The sequence below is a fragment of the Myotis daubentonii genome, chromosome 2 (genome assembly GCF_963259705.1).
Source record: "Myotis daubentonii chromosome 2, mMyoDau2.1, whole genome shotgun sequence".
NCBI lineage: Eukaryota > Metazoa > Chordata > Mammalia > Chiroptera > Vespertilionidae > Myotis > Myotis daubentonii.
The window spans coordinates 4,331,880-4,352,627 of NC_081841.1; the positions used below are offsets into that span (position 1 = coordinate 4,331,880).

Sequence of the window (20,748 nt, forward strand, 5' to 3'; positions counted from 1 at the left end):
CCCCAAACAAAAGGAATCCAAAGAGGACCACACCAAGACACATCATAATTAAAATGCCAAGAGCAAAAGACAAAGAGAGAATCTTAAAAGCAGCAAGAGAAAGAAACTCAGTTACCTACAAGGGAATACCCATACGACTGTCAGCTGATTTCTCAACAGAAACTTTGCAGGCCAGAAGGGAATGGCAAGAAATATTCAAAGTGATGAATACCAAGAACCTACAACCAAGATTACTTTATCCAGCAAAGCTATCATTCAGAATTGAAGGTCAGATAAAGAGCTTCACAGATAAGAAAAAGCTAGAGGAGTTCATCACCACCAAACCAGTAGTATATGAAATGCTGAAAGGTATCCTTTAAGAAGAGGAAGAAGAAGAAAAAGGTAAAGATACTAATTATGAACAACAAATACACATCTATCAACAAGTGAATCTAAAAATCAAGTGAATAAATAATCTGATGAACAGAATGAACTGGTGATTATAATAGAATCAGGGACATAGAAAGGGAATGGACTGACTATTCTTGGGGGGGGAGAGAAGTGTGGGGGGTGCGGGAAGAGACTGGACAAAAATTGTGCACCTAGGGATGAGGACAGTGGGGGGGGGGCGGTAAGGGCGGAGGGTGGGGTGGGAACTGGGTGGAGGGGAGTTATGGGGGGGAAAAAGAGGAACCAATGTAATAATCTGAACAATAAAGATTTAATTAAAAAAAAAGACCCAGACCCGACCCAGGAGTTCCAGTCTAGGGGGGACTGGGTGAGCAAGTAGGCGATTACATCCGATATGTTAAGTGCATCCAGGGGACAGCTGACCTGCCTCGGGGGATCAGGAAAGGCTCCTGAGAGTAATGTTGCTGTTGAGACTCAGATGACAAATAGCAGTGGGTCTGGAAAAGGGACCAGAGTCTTCCAGGTGGGAACTGCGTGTGAAAGGCCTGAAGATTAAGGCATCGTGGTAGACAGTGTATGCGGGTGAACCAAGAGACTTAATGGCGGAATGACCTAGAGCAGGGGTGGGGAACCTGCGGCCCGCGGGCCGTGTAAGGCCTGCAAAACCATTGGGTCTGGCCCTGCCAAGACCCAATTGGGTTGAGTTCACGAAACGTTTGACCACATAGAACAGGCTAATGTTTAAGTTGATAATTTTGTATGGCCCTCGAATGCTGTTAGAATTATCCAAATGGCCCTGGGCAGAAATAAATAAATAAAGGCTCCCCACCCCTGCCCTAAAGAGACAGTGAAGCGTGTGGAGGACAGAAAGGATGGCAGGGGAGCAGGAGGCGGCCCGGGACCCGTCCAGTCTTCCCCTGGCTGAGCAACTGCCTCCTGTACCTTTCAGCCGTGGTCACTGAAGGTAGGTCCCCAGCAGGCAGCCCCTTCATCCTCTGCTTTTTCCCCAGGAGACAGAGGGCGGGGCTCCTAAGTCAGACACGAGAACTAGGGGGAGTGTCTTCTGGAAGCTGTCAAGACCAGAGCCCAGCACACTGTCTCTGAGAGTTCTGACATCAGAACCTGGCAGTTCTGGGCCCGAGAAATTTGGGTCCTGAAAGTTGAAATATGTCTTCCTTTCTAGCAGGGTTCTGGCTGCATCCAAAAAAAAAAATAGACTGGCCCTCCCTCCTGCAAGGTCCCATCTTTGCCAAGTACTTCGGCACCCCGAGCCTCCCTGAGAGGCATCTGACCTGCCGGTTGTGGTTTGGGTCCTTGGTCAGCTCATTGCAAGCGCCGCCCAACAGGCTCTGGAGAGCCTGGTTGAGGAGAGACGGACGGGAGCGATGTTTCTAGACTTTCCGGACCTTCCAGACCGGCGGGCGGAGCACTTGGTGCCACCTGTGGCACATATGGAGGTGGTAAAAGCGGTGGAGCTTCCTCAGGAGGTCCTGGCAGAACTGGGGGTTGGGCTCCCTTCTGAGGGACCTGCTTCTTTTCTCCTGCTACTAAAACCTTACTCTGCCCCTTCTTACACACTCAGAACTGGACCCGAGGTGGCAAAGTTAGAGCAATTTGTAACCAGCTATCTGTGTAGGGAAACGGACCTGGGTGTCCGGGGTCCTCCATGACTACATTCCAGACCACCCTGACCAGTCCTTCATCTAAAGAGCCTTCCGAGGGCCAGCCGACCTTGAAGGCTAGCTGCTGGAGGTCAGGTGTAAGCTGACAAGGTCCTTGCGCCTGAAGGGGCTAGCAAGGCCGGGACCCTTACCCACACAGTTTTCCCAGACTTGTTTGGATAGCGATTATCAGTAGAATGAGAGCAACCTTTGTAGAATGAGAACAGCCTTTCATGGCTTACCAAGAAGTCTGTAACTATTTACTGAGATGTGCTGTACGGAGAACTTGTCCTTCTGCTCTGTCTCTCCCTTAGAGATTAACAGGAACAAAGAAAACATTCCTCTTGACAGACCTCCTGTTCAGTGTCTTGTGTATAAATAGCATTGTGTGGTTAATAAACTTGCTGCAGTTCCTCAAGTGAGCCGTCGTCCTCCCGATCCCACTTCCCTGTCTTTCTTTCTTTTCTCAATTCCCACCTCCCTACCTCAGCCCGGCTCAACCTGTCAGGCTGTCCCCGACAGCTAGCCATTCTAATTCACAGAATTTCCTCAGTGTTTTGGGATCCATTTTAATACCATAATCCCCATTGAAACCCTTTTTAAAAATTGTTCAACATGCAATTGAGGACAGTGAATAGGTTTACTTTGTCCGACCCCATGATGATCGGTGGGGAGATACAGACAAGGGAAGGGGGTGACTTGTTTTCACAGATCCACTCAGATCCCCGCCTGGCCACGTCCTCTGGGAGCTTAGATTTGTCTTAGCTGAGGTGCACCTGTATAAACCCTGGGCCTGGTCACCTCCACATGGGGGTGAGTTGCCGGGAGCCGGTCCATGCTTGCTGTTTCAAGGGACCTGGCATATATGGCATACTGTTCTTTATATGTTTGCTCACCTTCTTGGCACTGTGTTTTAACCAAGGTCACCTCTCCTAGAAAGGTTGTTTCCCCAGGTAGGAATTTTTCCCTGAAGTCAGGGAGGGGATGAAACTCCTTAACTAAGTGCCAGGCGGGTAATTAATCACTTTAACTACGAACAATCATGCTTAAACTACATAATCTTTTCTCCCTGGAATGGAGATAAGAAACGCCCTAACCTTTGTAATAGAGATTGATAGGATTGAATCAACTGGTATAAATACAGTTGTAACAAGACAGAAACACACAGAACTTAGAACACAGAATTCAGAAGACAGAACCTACACGGAGCCTGGAGACAGAAGAACTTTGCTGGAGAGAACATGGCAAAAGATCCTGGACTGAACCTGACTATAGAACATGGCAAGAGAACCTGACTAGAACCTGGTGACTGGACCTGGCTGGAGAACCTGCAGAACCTGGCTGGAGATCCTAACCACAACTTGGCTGGAGATCCTGGCTTGAGATCCTGGCTAGGCTGCTGATCAACTGAACGCTGTCTCCATGTCATTCCTTCTTCGCCGACTCCGTCTACACTTTTGGGGAACCCCTGGACCCGCTGGGGTTGGACCCCAGCAGTGAGTCACAGTTATGCCTTATGAAAAATCATGGAACCGCAGGTTGGGGCCCACTCGGACTCTGTAACTGAGGTCGTGGAGCCACACAAAGGATAGGCAAGGGCAGGCCCTTTCCTGCCACACTCACACACTTCCACCAGACATTCACAGAGTTTAAACAGCCCATCCAATTCCTGACTAATTTACCTGACAAAGTCATATGACTTCCCAGGAGGTGATCAAGCTCCCCTTCCACTCTCTTGGAGTGGGCCTAACTACATGGGACCCCTACCTTACTGTTTCTGTGGACAGGTCCAGAGGTGTCCGTCCACTTTCTCCAGGTGCTGGCTGGGTCCTAGGCTGAGGTCGGGGAGCACCCAGAGTCCCCCGGTTCAATTCTGCTAAAATCAGCAAGGTGCGCCTCCCAGAGGCCTATCCCGCTCCCTGGGGCCCCAAACCCAGTCCACTCACTGGAGGCCAAAAAGACCAGCGTGGTTGGGCTTCTCGTCCAGGGAACCAGATGTTGCAGAAGACCAGAGAAAAACCAAGCAACGCTTTAGAGAGAAGGTACACAGTTTATTACGCCGGCGGACTCAGCAGAATAACTTCCCAAGTCTGAGCAAAGTAACATGCAGGGAGCTTCTTTTATATCTTTCTGGTGTCTTTGTCCCTCAAATATGGATTATGCTTCTGGTCCTTTTCGTGGGCTTTGCATAAAAGGCCCCAGGTGTTGGGGGTCTCCAGGCCATATCTAATGGTCTGGCCTGGTGCCAGCACTAAGAACCCCCCCTCCGGGGCTGTGCACTGTCCATAGTTTATGGCCTCTGTGAAATGTGAGCATTTAGGTAACAGGTTCTGCTAGACCAGTTTCTGGGAAAGAGGCAGTGACTTCATTGTAGGTTCTCAAGAATGTACAGTGGGCTTGCTGGCACAGATTCAGATTGCTAGCCCCCCAAATATCAGGGTTACATTGGAATTAGCCTTTTTCGTCTTCTCAAAATAATTTGGGGAGCACTGAGGGCGATTCCCCAGCTTCCTCAAACTACTCTGGAACCCCCACCAGTGTCAGCATTCCCTACAAACTGGCACCATGGCAAGTCAGGGTCTCCCACGTGAGCTGGACCCTGGATGAGGCCAGTGAGCCTCTGCTTCCCGAGGCAGCTCCCATTCTCCACAGGGGCTGTTTCAGAACCTTCTAAAGATTTCAACCTTCACCAGATGCCAGTTCCCTTCACCACCAAACCCTCCCATTCATTCTCTGCTTCTCACAGGCCAATTCCTCCTCCAGGGAGGGGCTGCCCTCCCCTCTGAGACCGCCCCCTCTGAGCTGCATTCCATGTGGTCTTCTCACAACCTGGGCGTTGGGGTCTCCTCTCTGATATATTCAGCCTTTCCTTCTCTAATGGCTCCTTCCCATCAGCATTTAAACACATCACTCATCTCTGCACTGCAGTCTCTGCACTGCTGGCCTGGCATCACTACCTCTTCCTATGGACAAGCACCTGGGAGCAGGCGCCCCTAGCCTTCCCACCGGGCTGCGGGGGACCAGCCCAGCACTTGGGGCACCCAGCGAGGATGAAACGATCCAAGTCCTAGCCAAGGTGAGATGCAAGGAGGCCCAGCTGGGCACCAGCAAGCTACAGACTTGGTGGCCGGCTGGGGCCTGGCAGGAGAGCGGTGTGGGGGGTGGGGAAGGGGCAGAACAGTGTTCACACTCCAGGCCAGGCGCCAGGCGGGATTGGCAAACATTGAAAGCCAATACCAAGAGGCCACAGCGCTCTGAGCCAGAGGCACCCTGCGAAGAACTGGTGCTCCTACTGTTGGGGAGTGAGGGAGAGAAGGGGTGGGGGGAGAAGGGAGAGGCTTCCTCCAGCCCTGCTTCAGCTGGGGAGAGCCCCTTTGAGACTTGGGCACTCCAGCCATTTCTAGAGTGAGAGCTTGCCTCACACACCCCTGGGAAGGGTGAGAGCCAACCTGTATCAGGCAATGCCCCTTCCCGGCCTCTGGGCTCCTGGGTCTTCGAATTTGAGTGGGTTTGACCTCAAAGTTCCCACCAGTTTCACTGATTTGAAAACTGAATCCCACCTCTCTCACTGTTGAAGAAGGAGGGTGCTGAGGCCAGCAGGCACCCTCTGCTTAGAAGGGGCAGAGAGGCTGAGCAAGAGGGAGGGCCAGGTAGCCACCGACACTGCCTGGAGATGGCACGCGCTGGCAGGAGACGGTACGGAGGTTTGCATGGTTCCGTGAGGGGCCACAGAGCCTGAGGGGACCAGGCCCAGGGAGAGGGAGGGCCCCGCACAGGGAGCAGCCTGGCCAGGAACTGCATCACCCCCACTTCGTTTCCACACCTTGTCTCCCAGCAAGAGTCTGAGCAGCTGATGGTCAAGGACAAACGATAATGAGGAGGAAGCAGGCCCCATCTTCTGGGGACAGTCACATCCTAGGCCAAGCCCACCGCAGCTCAGTCCACAAGGGAAGTGTCCCCCCCCCCGCCCCCAGCCCTCAGAGTGGAGCCAGGAGGGAAGGAGATGTGTTACTGGGCGGCCACCAGAGCTACGAGGCCCAAGGACCAATTAGTAACAAACAGGAAGGGTCCTCGGGCAACCAATGGGCTTGTCGGGGTGACCAGGGAGCTCTAAACACACTCTTCATCTCCCCTCCCCACCCCAGGTTCAAGCTCACCACAGCCAGGACCCAGCGGAACCCAGGAAGCTGGGCCAGCAGCCAGCCAGGTGAGAGCCTCAGCAGGCCTGTGAGCAGCCTCAAGGTGGGGGCCGTGTCCAGGCAGCCTCAGGCCCCGGGAGAACGAGGGGACATGTGTGTAAGCCGTGTGTGTGGTGTTTGGGAGTATAATGTGTGTGCATGTGACTGTGTGTCAGACTGTGAGCACGCGGGCAGTGTCTGCGAACGTGTTTTGTGCGTGACTCTGTGTTGAGTGTTCTAGTGTGAAGGGAAGGGGCACTGAGAGCTTCACTGCCCCCGCAGTCCCGTGACCTCCCTCTAGCGCTGGGCAAAGGTCAGCAACAAACCTGGGAGGGGAAGGGCGCTCAGGAGGAGGCAGGCGATGGCGGGAGCAGGGACATGTTCAGGGAGGAGACTGCGACCACGTTAGGTGTGAGGCTGAGAGACAGGACGCAGGATCAAGCCTGGAAACCCCAGGTTGTTCCTCGGAGCCCAGACAGAGCTGCGGAGTGAATTGGGGGTGAACTTCTTCCCCTCACCCCCACCCTGGGAAAGCACCTAGATAGGACAGGACGGGCAGGATTCTCCAACCACCCCTGCACCTCACCTTGCCCAACCTCTCCCTGTGCCCTCTGACAGTGGTAACTCCCAGACAGGCTGGCTCAGGGCAGAGGGTAGGGCCAGCCTCGGCTCCTATAATAAGGAGAGCCCAGGCTGGCCCAGTCCACAGGGCCAGTGTGCCCAGAGGAGCCCTGAGGACACTGAGACAGCCATGGGGCTGCTGACCGGGGAGGCGCTGTGGACCCTGGCTGTGGCCACGGCCGTCTTCCTGCTCCTGGTGGACCTGATGCACCGGCGTGTGCACTGGGCTGCGCACTACCCGCCAGGCCCCAGGCCGCTGCCAGGGCTGGGCAACCTGCTGCACGTGGACTTCCAGGACATGCTGCACTCTGTTAACCAGGTGAGGAAGGTGGGGGTAGGCAGCCATGGGGGACCCTCCTCGCAGCAGGCAGGGTGGGTGTGAACCACAGGCTGGACAAGGAGCTGAGCTGAAAAGAGGGGGCGGGTTAGAGAGGCTCCCTAAGGAGGTCATGCCTGCAGGGTCCAGGGACAGTTGGGATTTTCCAAAGGTCACAGAAGGGAAAGGTTGCAGAGGGGGTGGGACTTGGCAGTGGGTTTGGGTTCTGCTTAGACAGTGTTGAAAGTAGGTGAGCCTGAGTCCCGTCTGCTTAAATATATTTTTATTGATTTCAGAGAGGAAGGGACAGGGAGAGCAGGATGGAAACAAATGATGAAAGAGAATCATTGATTGGCTGCCTTCTGCATGGGGGTGGAGCCCACAACCCAGGCAGGTGCCCTGACCAGTAATCTGTGACCTCCTGGATCATAGGTCCACGCTCAACCACTGAGTCACGCTGGTCGGGCACGAGCCCCTTCTGTTTAGCTCAGGGGGAAAGGTCTGGAGAAGGGGGAGAGGAGTCTGGCCAGGAGCCCCATTTCAATCAGGAAGTCAGGTTGAGGCCAGTGTCCAGCCAGGTCTGGGCCCTGAGACGCGGCCAGCTTACCCAACACCCTCCGCCCGCAGCTGCGGAGCCGCTTTGGGGACGTGTTCAGCCTGCAGCTGGCCTGGACGCCCGTGGTCGTGGTCAACGGGCTGGCGGCCGTGCGCGAGGCGCTGGTGCACCACAGCGAGGACACCGCTGACCGCCCACCCTCGCCCATCCACGAGCATCTGGGCTTCGGACCACGCGCGCAAGGCAAGCGGAGGACCGGGCCAACCACGGCCCAGCGGGCACGGGGCCCGCAGACACCCGGCAGCCCACGCGGAGGAGGGCGGTGGACTCGCTGTGCTCTGGGCGAATAGGAAGGGGCGGCAGGTGGAGGGGGAGCCTGTGCCCAGGGTGGGGGGGTGGGCGGGGCCTCACGGGGACAGGGCGGGCCAGGCCGCAGCGAGCAGCACTGGGAAGAGGGACCAAAGGAGGGAAACCGAACCCGTGTGGGCGGGGCGAGGGCGGGCAGGACCTGCCAGGAGAGGGAGGGAGCTGGCGAGCAGTGTGGGCGGACAGAAGGGGGCCGGGCTCCAGCTGGAAGCGGGTGTCAAAGTTGGGGAACAGGTGGGGACAACTCCTGTGGGCGGGGCCTGCACCGCCGGGGGCGGGGCTGGTGGGCGGGGCCGGGCCGGGTGGAGGAGGGAGAGCCCGCGAACCACGTGTGTAGCAGAGGCGGGGCCAGCGCCCACTCCCCGCTCCCAGGAGTGATCCTCGCGCGCTACGGGCACGCGTGGCGCGAGCAGCGGCGTTTCTCCGTGTCCACCCTGCGCGACTTCGGCCTGGGCAAGAAGTCCCTGGAGCAGTGGGTGACCGAGGAGGCCACCTGTCTCTGCGCCGCCTTCGAGGACCAGGCCGGTCAGTGCGGTGGCTGAGGGAGAGGCGGGGAGGGGCTGGGCACGAGAGGAGAGACGCGACCCCCGCTCTGCACCCCCTCCCCTAGGGCGCCCCTTCAGCCCCAACGCCCTCCTGAACAGAGCGGTGAGCAACGTGATCTCCTCGCTCATCTATGGGCGGCGCTTCGAGTACGAGGACCCGCGCTTCCTCAAGCTGATGGACCTGGTGGAGGAAGGGATGAAGGAGGAGTCGGGACTCCTGCGCGAGGTGGGGGAGTCATGGGGACCTCCACCTCCAGTGCGCCTCCTGGGAGGAGGGTTATACAGAGGGCGCTGGAGAAGGGCATTCAGAAGGGGCCTCTGCAAGAGCACAGGCCTGGAGGGGAGAGAACGCAGACACCAGAGGGAGAGGGCGGCAGGGTCACACCCCCAGGAGAGCCAGGGACCTGACCTGCCTCATCAGAGGCCCCGACTGGGAGATTTCAGGTCTACCTCCAGGCAGTACAGGCCAAGGGAGGGGGTCGAGTTCAGCACCCCATGTAGGGAGGAAGCAGGGCAAGGTGGGAACCCCTTGGGACCTGACTTGTCAAGAGGACACCTGGGCGCAGGAAGGCCCGCCCCGGACCCACACCTGTGCCCGTCCAGGTGCTGGAATCGGTCCCTGTGCTGCTGCGCATCCCGGGGCTGGCTGCCAAGGTCTTCAAGGGGCAGAGGGCCTTCATGGCTCTTCTGGACGAGCTGGTCGCCGAGCACAAGATGACCCGGGACCCAGCCCAGCCCCCCCGAGACCTGACTGACGCCTTCCTGGATGAGGTGGAGAAGGTGAGGGGCAGCTGCCAGGGATGGGGGCAGGGGCTGTGGGTTGTGCCATGAGCTAAGCCCAGGGTTGGGCCCCCAGGCTGCTGGGTGTACTGTGGGAGCCACTGGAGGGCTCCCTCCCTCTGCCCCTTTGCCCGCCCTCTGCATGGCCAGGCCAAGGAGGACCCCAGGAGCAGCTTCAACAATGAGAACCTGCGCATGGTGGTGGCTGGCCTGTTCTCTGCGGGGATGGTGACCACTTCGACCACACTGGCCTGGGCCCTCCTGCTCATGATCCTGCACCCGGATGTACAACGTGAGCCCGGCTTTGGGTCGGGTGGGATGGGGGAGGCAGGAAAGGGTCAGCCCATGGTCCCTGAGCTGAGTTGGGTTAAGCAGAGGCTGGGTCCTGACTCTGAGGTCAGAGTGACTTCCTTCTCCACATGGGCCCAGCCCCCGATTCACCCCCTCTCAGGCCAGAGCCCAGCGCCTACCCCACGCCCACCCCCACCCCAGGGTCCTGACCCCTATGGGGATGCTTGTCTGTCCAGACCGGGTCCAAAAGGAGATCGATGAGACAATAGGGCAAGCGCGGCGACCAGAGATGGCGGACCAGGCCCGAATGCCCTTCACCATGGCCGTGATCCACGAGGTGCAGCGCTTTGGGGACATCATCCCCCTGGGCGTGCCCCACATGACCTCCCGCGACATTCAACTGCAGGGTTTCCTCATCCCCAAGGTAGGCCTGTGGCCGCCCCACCCCCGCTCAGCCACACCCACCACCTGTGCTCTGACATGGCCACTGACCGGGACCCTAGCCCCGCTCACTGCCCAGCACTGACTGTCCTGTCCGAGGGGCGTGGGCGTGAGCCCAGAGGCAGGGCCCTGCTGGGTGGAAGACAAGCTCAAGTGTTGGAGGAGCCCCTGGGAGCAGGGACGGGTGGCAGGGAGGCCCCATGAGAGGCATGTCACTGGGCTCCACGGGGTCAGGGAGGTGGCCTGGGCAGGCGTGGTCCAGACAGTGTGCGCCCGTGCGTGTTTGGTGGCAGGGGTCCCAGCATCCCCCACCCAGACCCACCCACGTGAGGTGTCTCCTGCCAGGGGACCACGCTCATCACCAACCTGTCGTCAGTGCTGAAGGACGAGACCGCCTGGAAGGAGCCCTTGCGCTTCCACCCCGAGCACTTCCTGGACGCCCAGGGCCACTTCGTCAAACAGGCGGCCTTCATGCCCTTCTCGGCAGGTGCCTGTGGGGGCCCAGCCTGCTGTCCCGCCCGAGGGAGCCTGGAGGCACAGGGCCTAGGCGCAGGCTCATGCCTCACCCCCCTCCCCATCCCACAGGCCGCCGCTCATGCCTCGGGGAGCCCCTGGCCCGCATGGAGCTCTTCCTCTTCTTCACCTGCCTCCTGCAGCGCTTCAGCTTCTCGGTGCCCGCTGGGCAGCCCCGCCCCAGCGACCACGGGACCTATGGCCTCCTGGTGGCCCCACCCCCCTACCAGCTCTGTGCTGTGCCCCGCTAGAGGGGCAACCACACCCCAGCCGCTCCTCAGCTGGGAGCCCTGATGTACAATAAACCAGCCTGGTGGCTGCAGCCTGACTTTGAGTCCCACCCAGGCCGCTTAACCATCCTGCCAGCGAAGGGGCCTCAGCAGCCTCCCCAGGCCAGGCCTGCCCGGCCTTGTCCCTCCTCACCTCGCATTGGGCCCATTTGAGAGGCGGTTATACGGAGGCTCAGAAAATGAGAGCTGACCCCAGTCGCCTGTGGAGCCCCATGCTGGCTGCTTGCGTGGGTCCCAGTCTCTGCACAGGCCCCAGCCCCTGCGCGCCCCGTGGGAAAGGGAGGCCTCGCTCAGCCTGATGCCGACTCTCAGGCCCAGCAGCACCCGCCCTGCACCACAGGCAGCAGTTCAGCCAACACCAGCAAGTCTGCTCCCCCACTGACACCCCAAAAGGTGGGGAACTCAGGAAGGCTGGGAAGGGATGTGCCAGGTTAACGACCAGGCTCAGTAATGGGGTGCAGAGCTCTCCCTGGGAACCCTAATGGCAGCCCAGGAGCCAGCCTCCTCCCTGGGCCTCTGCGTCACCCCAACATTGAATTAGCCACATTCCCTGACGCCTCAGGTCTGCTCCTGGCCCAGCTGCTGCTGGAAAGAGCTGTCTCCTGGGCCGGCTGCTGCTGGAGAGACTCATGTGGGCTCCAACCCCGGGCACAGTCGTCAGAGTGGCCAGGCCATGTGCCTCTGCCTCCTTCAGCAGCCAGGCTTGGCGCCTGGAGCAGACACGGAGCCCGGTCCATTCCCTGTCTTCCCTTCCGCACTGTACATGCGAGCCATCCTGCCTCTCCTGCCAGAAGGCAGGCCCTGACCTTGCCCGGGCCTCACAGGTGATCATCCGGTGCTGGGTCAGCTCTTCTCCCGCAACCCTCCAAGCCCTCCCTCCTCTGGACTGACAGATCCCACACCCGGGGTAGAAATCACGTTCCAGGTCACCTCCCTCTTCTGTGACTCCTCCCTTGGGACAGCAGAGCATTTTGGCATTGCTAAAATCAGCGGTTCTCAACCTGTGGGTCGCGACCCCGTTGGGGGTCGAACAACCCTTTCACAGGGGTCGCCAAACAACCCTTTCACAGGGGTCGTGGAAATACATCCTGCATATCAGATATTTACATAACGATTCGTAACAGTAGCAAAATTGCAGTTATGAAGTAGCAATGAAAACAATTTTATGGTTGGGGGACACCACAACATGAGGAACTGTATTAAAGGGTCGTGGCATTAGGAAGGTTGAGAACCACTGGCTAAAATGATGCCTTCTTGTGCGTGGGCACACACACACACACACACACACACACACACACTCATGCCCACCTACTAGAACCAGGCCCTCCCACCCCGACTCTGAGTCCCAGAGACACTCTAACAGTCAAGGAGAAGTTATAGAGAACCCTGCTTTCCCTTCCTCTTGGGCCCAAGTGGGGGATCCCCTGCCTGGTCATTCGGGACGTGGTAGTAGGGTGCACCCAAACTTTACCTCTCCTTCTGGCCGCATATACCAAACACCATTTTCAGTCTAAGGAGAAAGGGTAGGCAACAGTCAAGGCATCACAGGCCCGGGGCCCCAGTGTTCCTGGACCCCGTGGCCTGCAGGAGTCACAACAGGCCAGAGGCAGTCGGTGGACAACAAGGACCTCCACAGGCCAGGCTCAGCCAGGGGATGGCCTGCTGGTCCAACTAAGGAGGGGGACTTCCAGGAGCTTGGAGAATGCTCAGAAATTTCTCCCAAGAGCTCCAAACGAAAGATGATTTTTGTGCCTCAGAGCTGGGAAGGGAGGTCCCAGGGAAAACAATGGGGAAAGGGGGGGTGGGCTAAGATGAAGGAGAAAGGAATAGGTCTATTGAACATTTCGTATAAAACGTCTCCAGGTGTAGGTGGTGAATGATAACTATAAATAATAATGATTTAAAACACTTTAAAGTATTTTCTGGGTTACAGAGCATTTGGGAGATTATTGCAGAAGACCAGAGAAAAACCAAGCAAGGCTTTAGAGAGAAGGTACACTGTTTATTACGCCAGCGGACTCAGCAGAATAACTTCCCAAGTCTGAGCAAAATAACATGCAGGGAGCTTCTCTTATATCTTTCTGGTCTCTTTGTCCCTCAAATATGGATTATGCTTCTGGTCCTTTTCGTGGGCTTTGCAAAAAGGCCCCAGTCTTGGGGGTCTCCAGGCCATATCTAATGGTCTGGCCTGGTGCCAGCACTAAGAACCCCCCCTCCGGGGCTGTGCACTGTCCATAGTTTATGGCCTCTGTGAAATGTGAGCATTTAGGTAACAGGTTCTGCTAGACCAGTTTCTGGGAAAGAGGCAGTGACTTCATTGTAGGTTCTCAAGAATGTACAGTGGGCTTGCTGGCACAGATTCAGATTGCTAGCCTCCCAAATATCAGGGTTACATTGGAATTAGCCTTTTTCGTCTTCTCAGAATAATTTGGGGAGCACTGAGGGCGATTCCCCAGCTTCCTCAAACTACTCTGGAACCCCCACCAGTGTCAGCATTCCCTACAAACTGGCACCATGGCAAGTCAGGGTCTCCCACGTGAGCTGGACCCTGGATGAGGCCAGTGAGCCTCTGCTTCCCGAGGCAGCTCCCATTCTCCACGGGGGCTGTTTCAGAACCTTCTAAAGATTTCAACCTTCACCAGATGCCAGTTCCCTTCACCACCAAACCCTCCCATTCATTCTCTGCTTCTCACAGGCCAATTCCTCCTCCAGGGAGGGGCTGCCCTCCCCTCTGAGACCGCCCCCTCTGAGCTGCATTCCATGTGGTCTTCTCACAACCTGGGCGTTGAGGTCTCCTCTCTGGTATATTCAGCCTTTCCTTCTCTAATGGCTCCTTCCCATCAGCATTTAAACACATCACTCATCTCTGCACTGCAGTCTCTGCACTGCTGGCCTGGCATCACTACCTCTTCCTATGGACAAGCACCTGGGAGCAGGCGCCCCTAGCCTTCCCATCGGGCTGCGGGGGCCCCGCCCAGCACTTGGGGCACCCAGCGAGGATGAAACGATCCAAGTCCTAGCCAAGGTGAGATGCAAGGCGGCCCAGCTGGGCACCAGCAAGCTACAGACTTGGTGGCCGGCTGGGGCCTGGCAGGAGAGCGGTGTGGGGGGTGGGGAAGGGGCAGAACAGTGTTCACACTCCAGGCCAGGCGCCAGGCGGGATTGGCAAACATTGAAAGCCAATACCAAGAGGCCACAGCGCTCCGAGCCAGAGGCACCCTGCGAAGAACTGGTGCTCCTACTGTTGGGGAGTGAGGGAGAGAAGGGGTGGGGGGAGAAGGGAGAGGCTTCCTCCAGCCCTGCTTCAGCTGGGGAGAGCCCCTTTGAGACTTGGGCACTCCAGCCATTTCTAGAGTGAGAGCTTGCCTCACACACCCCTGGGAAGGGTGAGAGCCAACCTGTATCAGGCAATGCCCCTTCCCGGCCTCTGGGCTCCTGGGTCTTCGAATTTGAGTGGGTTTGACCTCAAAGTTCCCACCAGTTTCACTGATTTGAAAACTGAATCCCACCTCTCTCACTGTTGAAGAAGGAGGGTGCTGAGGCCAGCAGGCACCCTCTGCTTAGAAGGGGCAGAGAGGCTGAGCAAGAGGGAGAGCCAGGTAGCCACCGACCCTGCCTGGAGATGGCACGCGCTGGCAGGAGATGGTACCAAGGTTTGCATGGTTCCGTGAGGGGCCACAGAGCCTGAGGGGACCAGGCCCAGGGAGAGGGGGGGCCCCCGCTCAGGGATCAGCCTGGCCAGGAACTGCATCAGCCCCACTTGGTTACCACCCCTTGTCTCCCAGCAAGAGTCTGAGCAGCTGATGGTCAAGGACAAACGATAATGAGGAGGAAGCAGGCCCCATCTTCTGGGGACAGTCACATCCTAGGCCAAGCTCACCGCAGCTCAGTCCACAAGGGAAGTGTCCCCCTCCCACACCCCCAGCCCTCAGAGTTTAGCCAGGAGGGAAGGAGATGTGTTACTGGGCGGCCACCAGAGCTACGAGGCCCAAGGACCAATTAGTAACAAACAGGAAGGGTCCTCGGGCAACCAATGGGCTTGTCAGGGTGACCAGGGAGCTCTAAACACACTCTTTATCTCCCCTCCCCACCCCAGGTTCAAGCTCACTACAGCCAGGACCCAGCGGAACCCAAGGAAGGTAGGCCAGCAGCCAGCCAGGTGAGAGCCTCAGCAGGCCTGTGAGCAGCCTCAAGGTGGGGGCTGTGTCCAGGCAGCCTCAGGCCCCGGGAGAACGAGGGGACATGTGTGTAAGCCGTGTGTGTGGTGTTTGGGAGTGTAAATGTGTGTGCATGTGACTGTGTCAGACTGTGAGCACGCGGGCAGTGTCTGCGAACGTGTTTTGTGCGTGACTCTGTGTTGAGTGTTCTAGTGTGAAGGGAAGGGGCACTGAGAGCTTCATGGCCCACGCGGTCCCGTGACCTCCCTCTAGCGCTGGGCAAAGGTCAGCAACGAACCTGGGAGGGGAAGGGCGCTCAGGAGGAGGCAGGCGATGGAGGGAGCAGGGACATGTTCGGGGACCAGACTGCGACCACGTTAGGTGTGAGGCTGAGAGACAGGACGCAGGATCAAGCCTGGAAACCCCTGGTTGTTCCTCGGAGCCCAGACAGAGCTGCGGAGTGAATTGGGGGTGAACTTCTTCCCCCCACCCCCACCCTGGGAAAGCACCTAGAGAGGACAGGACGGGCAGGGTTCTCTGGCCACCCCTGCACCTGACCTTGCCCAACCTCTCCCTGTGCCCTCTGACAGTGGTAACTCCCAGACAGGCTGGCTCAGGGCAGAGGGCAGGGCCAGCCTCGGCTCCTTTTATAAGGAGAGCCCAGGCTGGCCCAGCCCACAGGGCGTGGTGAGGGCACTGTGCCTGGGCCTGTCCTAGGTGCCTGTGTGGGAGAGTGCCAGTGTGCCCAGAGGAGCCCCGAGGACACTGAGACAGCCATGGGGCTGCTGACCGGGGAGGCGCTGTGGCCCCTGGCTGTGGCCACGGCCGTCTTCCTGCTCCTGGTGGACTTGATGCACCGGCGTGTGCACTGGGCTGCGCACTACCCGCCAGGCCCCAGGCCGCTGCCAGGGCTGGGCAACCTGCTGCACGTGGACTTCCAGGACATGCTGCACTCTGTTAACCAGGTGAGGAAGGTGGGGGTAGGCAGCCATGGGGGACCCTCCTCGCAGCAGGCAGGGTGGGTGTGAACCACAGGCTGGACAAGGAGCTGAGCTGAGAAGAGGGGGCGGGTTAGAGAGGCTCCCTAAGGAGGTCATGCCTGCGGGGCCCAGGGACAGTTGGGATTTTCCAAAGGTCACAGAGGGCAAAGGTTGCAGAGGGGGTGGGACTTGGCAGTGGGTTTGGGTTCTGCTTAGACAGTGTTGAAAGTAGGTGGGCCTGAGTCCCCTCTGCTTAAATATATTTTTATTGATTTCAGAGAGGAAGGGACAGGGAGAGCAGGATGGAAACAAATGATGAAAGAGAATCATTGATTGGCTGCCTTCTGCATGGGGGTGGAGCCCACAACCCAGGCAGGTGCCCTGACCAGTAATCTGTGACCTCCTGGATCATAGGTCCACGCTCAACCACTGAGCCACGCTGGTTGGGCACGAGCCCCTTCTGTTTAGCTCAGGGGGAAAGGTCTGGAGAAGCGGGAGAGGAGTCTGGCCAGGAGCCCCATTTCAATCAGGAAGTCAGGTTGAGGGAGCAGAGAATGGGCTCAAGTCTTCTGCTCTGTGGGTCCTTGGGCCTCACGCTAACCTCTATGGCCTTAGCTTCTGCCCCTGAGAGAGAGCATGCTCACGTGGCCTACTGACAATTTTGGTGACATTTGCAAACTCAGAGATGCGACATGGGAGGTCCTTGATCATAGAGAAGTGACCCCAGGGGATCGACCAGATAAAGTCTTTGCATCGCTCCCTGCTGACCGCCCAGGGGTCCTGCAAGGTCAGGGCCCTGAGACGCGGCCAGCTTACCCAGCACCTTCCGCCCGCAGCTGCGGAGCCGCTTTGGGGACGTGTTCAGCCTGCAGCTGGCCTGGACGCCCGTGGTCGTGGTCAACGGGCTGGCGGCCGTGCGCGAGGCGCTGGTGCACCGCAGCGAGGACACCGCTGACCGCCCACCCTCACCCATCTACGAGCATCTGGGTTTCGGGCCAGGCGCGCAAGGCAAGCGGAGGACCGGGCCGACCAAGGCCCAACGGGCACGGGGCCCGCAGACACCCGGCAGCCCACGCGGAAGAGGGCGGTGGACTCGCTGTGCTCTGGGCGAATAGGAAGGGGCGGCAGGTGGAGGGGGAGCCTGTGCCCAGGGTGGGGGGGGTGGGCGGGGCCTCACGGGGACAGGGCGGGCCAGGCCGCAGCGAGCAGCACTGGGAAGAGGGACCAAAGGAGGGAAACGGAACCCGTGTGGGCGGGGCGAGGGCGGGCAGGACCTGCCAGGAGAGGGAGGGAGCTGGCGAGCAGTGTGGGCGGACAGAAGGGGGCCGGGCTCCAGCTGGAAGCGGGTGTCAAAGTTGGGGAATGGGGGGGACAACAACTGTTGGCGGGACCAGGGGCGGGACTGGTGGGCGGGGCCTGCACCGTCGGGGGCGGGGATGGTGGGTGGGGCCGGGCCGGGCCCGGCTCCGGGTGGAGGAGGGAGAGCCCGCGAACCACGTGTGCGGCAGAGGCGGGGCCAGCGCCCACCCATCTGAGCCCACTCTCCGCTCCCAGGAGTGATCCTCGCGCGCTACGGGCACGCGTGGCGCGAGCAGCGGCGTTTCTCCGTGTCCACCCTGCGCGACTTCGGCCTGGGCAAGAAGTCCCTGGAGCAGTGGGTGACCGAGGAGGCCACCTGTCTCTGCGCCGCCTTCGAGGACCAGGCCGGTCAGTGCGGTGGCTGAGGGGGAGGCGGGGAAGGGCTGGGGACCAGAAGCGGGACCCGACCCCCGCTCTGCACCCCCTCCCCTAGGGCGCCCCTTCAGCCCCAACGCCCTCCTGAACAGAGCGGTGAGCAACGTGATCTCCTCGCTCATCTATGGGCGGCGCTTCGAGTACGAGGACCCGCGCTTCCTCAAGCTGATGGACCTGATGGAGGAAGGGTTGAAGGAGGAGTCGGGACTCCTGCGCGAGGTGGGGGAGTCCTGGGGAGCTCCACCTCCAATGCGCCTCCTGGGAGGAGGGTTATACAGAGGGCGCTGGAGAAGGGCATTCAGAAGGGGCCTCTGCAAGAGCACAGGCCTGGAGGGTAGAGAACACAGGCACCGAGAGGGAGAGGGCGCCAGGGTCACACCCCCAGGAGAGCCAGGGACCTGACCTCCCTCATCAGAGGCCCCGACTGGGAGATTTCAGGTCTACCTCCGGGCAGTACAGGCCAAGGGAGGGGGTCGAGTTCAGCCCCCGCATGTAGGGAGGAAGCAGGGCAAGGTGGCAATCCCTTGGGACCTGACTTGTCAAGAGGACACCTGGGCGCAGGAAGGCCCGCCCCGGACCCACACCTGTGCCCGTCCAGGTGCTGGAATCGGTCCCTGTGCTGCTGCGCATCCCGGGGCTGGCTGCCAAGGTCTTCAAGGGGCAGAGGGCCTTCATGGCTCTTCTGGACGAGCTGATCGCCGAGCACAAGATGACCCGGGACCCAGCCCAGCCCCCCCGAGACCTGACTGACGCCTTCCTGGATGAGGTGGAGAAGGTGAGGGGCAGCTGCCAGGGATGGGGGCAGGGGCTGTGGGTTGTGCCATGAGGTAAGCCCAGGGTTGGGCCCCCAGGCTGCTGGGTGTACTGTGGGAGCCACTGGAGGGCTCCCTCCCTCTGCCCCTTTGCCCGCCCTCTGCATGGCCAGGCCAAGGAGGACCCCAGGAGCAGCTTCAACAATGAGAACCTGCGCATGGTGGTGGCTGACCTGTTCTCTGCGGGGATGGTGACCACTTCGACCACACTGGCCTGGGCCCTCCTGCTCATGATCCTGCACCCGGATGTACAACGTGAGCCCGGCTTTGGGTCGGGTGGGATGGGGGAGGCAGGAAAGGGTCAGCCCATGGTCCCTGAGCTGAGTTGGGCTAAGCAGACGCTGGGTCTTGACTCTGAGGTCAGAGTGACTTCCTTCTCCACATGGGCCCAGCCCCCGACTCACCCCCTCTCAGGCCAGAGCCCCGCCGTTACCCCACGCCCTCCCCCACCCCAGGGTCCTGACCCCTATGGGGATGCTTGTCTGTCCAGACCGGGTCCAAAAGGAGATCGATGAGACAATAGGGCAAGCGCGGCGACCAGAGATGGTGGACCAGGCCCGAATGCCCTTCACCATGGCCGTGATCCACGAGGTGCAGCGCTTTGGGGACATCATCCCCCTGGGCGTGCCCCACATGACCTCTCGCGACATTCAACTGCGGGGTTTCCTCATCCCCAAGGTAGGCCTGTGGCCGCCCCACCCGCGCTCAGCCACACCCACCACCTGTGCTCTGACATGGCCACTGACCGGGACCCTAGCCCCGCTCACTGCCCAGCACTGACTGTCCTGTCCGAGGGGCGTGGGCGTGAGCGCAGAGGCAGGGCCCCGCTGGCTGGGAAGACAAGCTCAAGTGTTGGAGGAGCCCCTGGGAGCAGGGACGGGTGGCAGGGAGGCCCCATGAGAGGCATGTCACTGGGCGCCCAGGGTCAGGGAGGTGGCTTGGGTGGGCGTGGTCCAGACAGTGTGCGCCCGTGCGTGTTTGGTGGCAGGGGTCCCAGCATCCCCCACCCAGACCCACCCACGTGAGGTGTCTCCTGCCAGGGGACCACGCTCATCACCAACCTGTCGTCAGTGCTGAAGGACGAGACCGCCTGGAAGGAGCCCTTGCGCTTCCACCCCGAGCACTTCCTGGACGCCCAGGGCCACTTCGTCAAACAGGCGGCCTTCATGCCCTTCTCGGCAGGTGCCTGTGGGGGCCCAGCCTGCTGTCCCGCCCGAGGGAGCCTGGAGGCACAGGGCCTAGGCGCAGGCTCATGCCTCACCCCCCCCCCCCTCCCACAGGCCGCCGCTCATGCCTCGGGGAGCCCCTGGCCCGCATGGAGCTCTTCCTCTTCTTCACCTGCCTCCTGCAGCGCTTCAGCTTCTCGGTGCCCGCTGGGCAGCCCCGCCCCAGCGACCACGGGACCTATGCCTTCCTTGTGGCCCCACCCCCCTACCAGCTCTGTGCTGTGCCCCGCTAGAGGGGCAACCACACCCCAGCTGCTCCTCAGCTGGGAGCCCTGATGTACAATAAACCAGCCTGGTGGCTGCAGCCTGACTTTGAGTCCCACCCAGGCCGCTTAACCATCCTGCCAGCGAAGGGGCCTCAGCAGCCTCCCCGGGCCAGGCCTGCCCGGCCTTGTCCCTCCTCACCTCGCATTGGGCCCATTTGAGAGGCGGTTATACGGAGGCTCAGAAAATGAGAGCTGACCCCAGTCGCCTGTGGAGCCCCATGCTGGCTGCTTGCGTGGGTCCCAGTCTCTGCACAGGCCCCAGCCCCTGCGCGCCCCGTGGGAAAGGGAGGCCTCGCTCAGCCTGATGCCGACTCTCAGGCCCAGCAGCACCCGCCCTGCACCACAGGCAGCAGTTCAGCCAACACCAGCAAGTCTGCTCCCCCACTGACACCCCAAAAGGTGGGGAACTCAGCAAGGCTGGGAAGTGATGTGCCAGGTTAACGACCAGGCTCAGTAATGGGGTGCAGAGCTCTCCCTGGGAACCCTAATGGCAGCCCAGGAGCCAGCCCCCTCCCTGGGCCTCTGTGTCACCCCAACATTGAATTAGCCACATTCCCTGACGCCTCAGGTCTGCTCCTGGCCCAGCTGCTGCTGGAAAGAGCTGTCTCCTGGGCCGGGTGCCGCT

At 59.7% G+C, this 20,748-nt stretch overlaps 2 protein-coding genes across 2 annotated transcripts; both read left to right on the forward strand.

The window, feature by feature from the left end:
- The first annotated feature begins 6,941 nt into the window (after window positions 1-6,941).
- On the forward strand, window positions 6,942-10,984 carry LOC132225852 (cytochrome P450 2D14-like). The gene is made up of 9 exons (XM_059680847.1): window positions 6,942-7,169; window positions 7,794-7,965; window positions 8,461-8,613; window positions 8,699-8,859; window positions 9,237-9,413; window positions 9,564-9,705; window positions 9,941-10,128; window positions 10,491-10,632; window positions 10,731-10,984. Exons 1-9 carry the CDS (start codon window positions 6,981-6,983, stop codon window positions 10,907-10,909), a joined length of 1,503 nt encoding a protein of 500 aa, XP_059536830.1. The 5' UTR covers window positions 6,942-6,980; the 3' UTR covers window positions 10,910-10,984.
- A 4,149-nt stretch (window positions 10,985-15,133) lies between these two features.
- Window positions 15,134-20,165, forward strand: LOC132225851 (cytochrome P450 2D14-like). The gene is made up of 9 exons (XM_059680846.1): window positions 15,134-16,070; window positions 16,922-17,093; window positions 17,640-17,792; window positions 17,878-18,038; window positions 18,418-18,594; window positions 18,745-18,886; window positions 19,122-19,309; window positions 19,672-19,813; window positions 19,912-20,165. The coding sequence occupies exons 1-9, from the start codon at window positions 15,882-15,884 to the stop codon at window positions 20,088-20,090; spliced, it is 1,503 nt and encodes a 500-aa protein (XP_059536829.1). The 5' UTR covers window positions 15,134-15,881; the 3' UTR covers window positions 20,091-20,165.
- The last annotated feature ends 583 nt before the right edge of the window (window positions 20,166-20,748 follow it).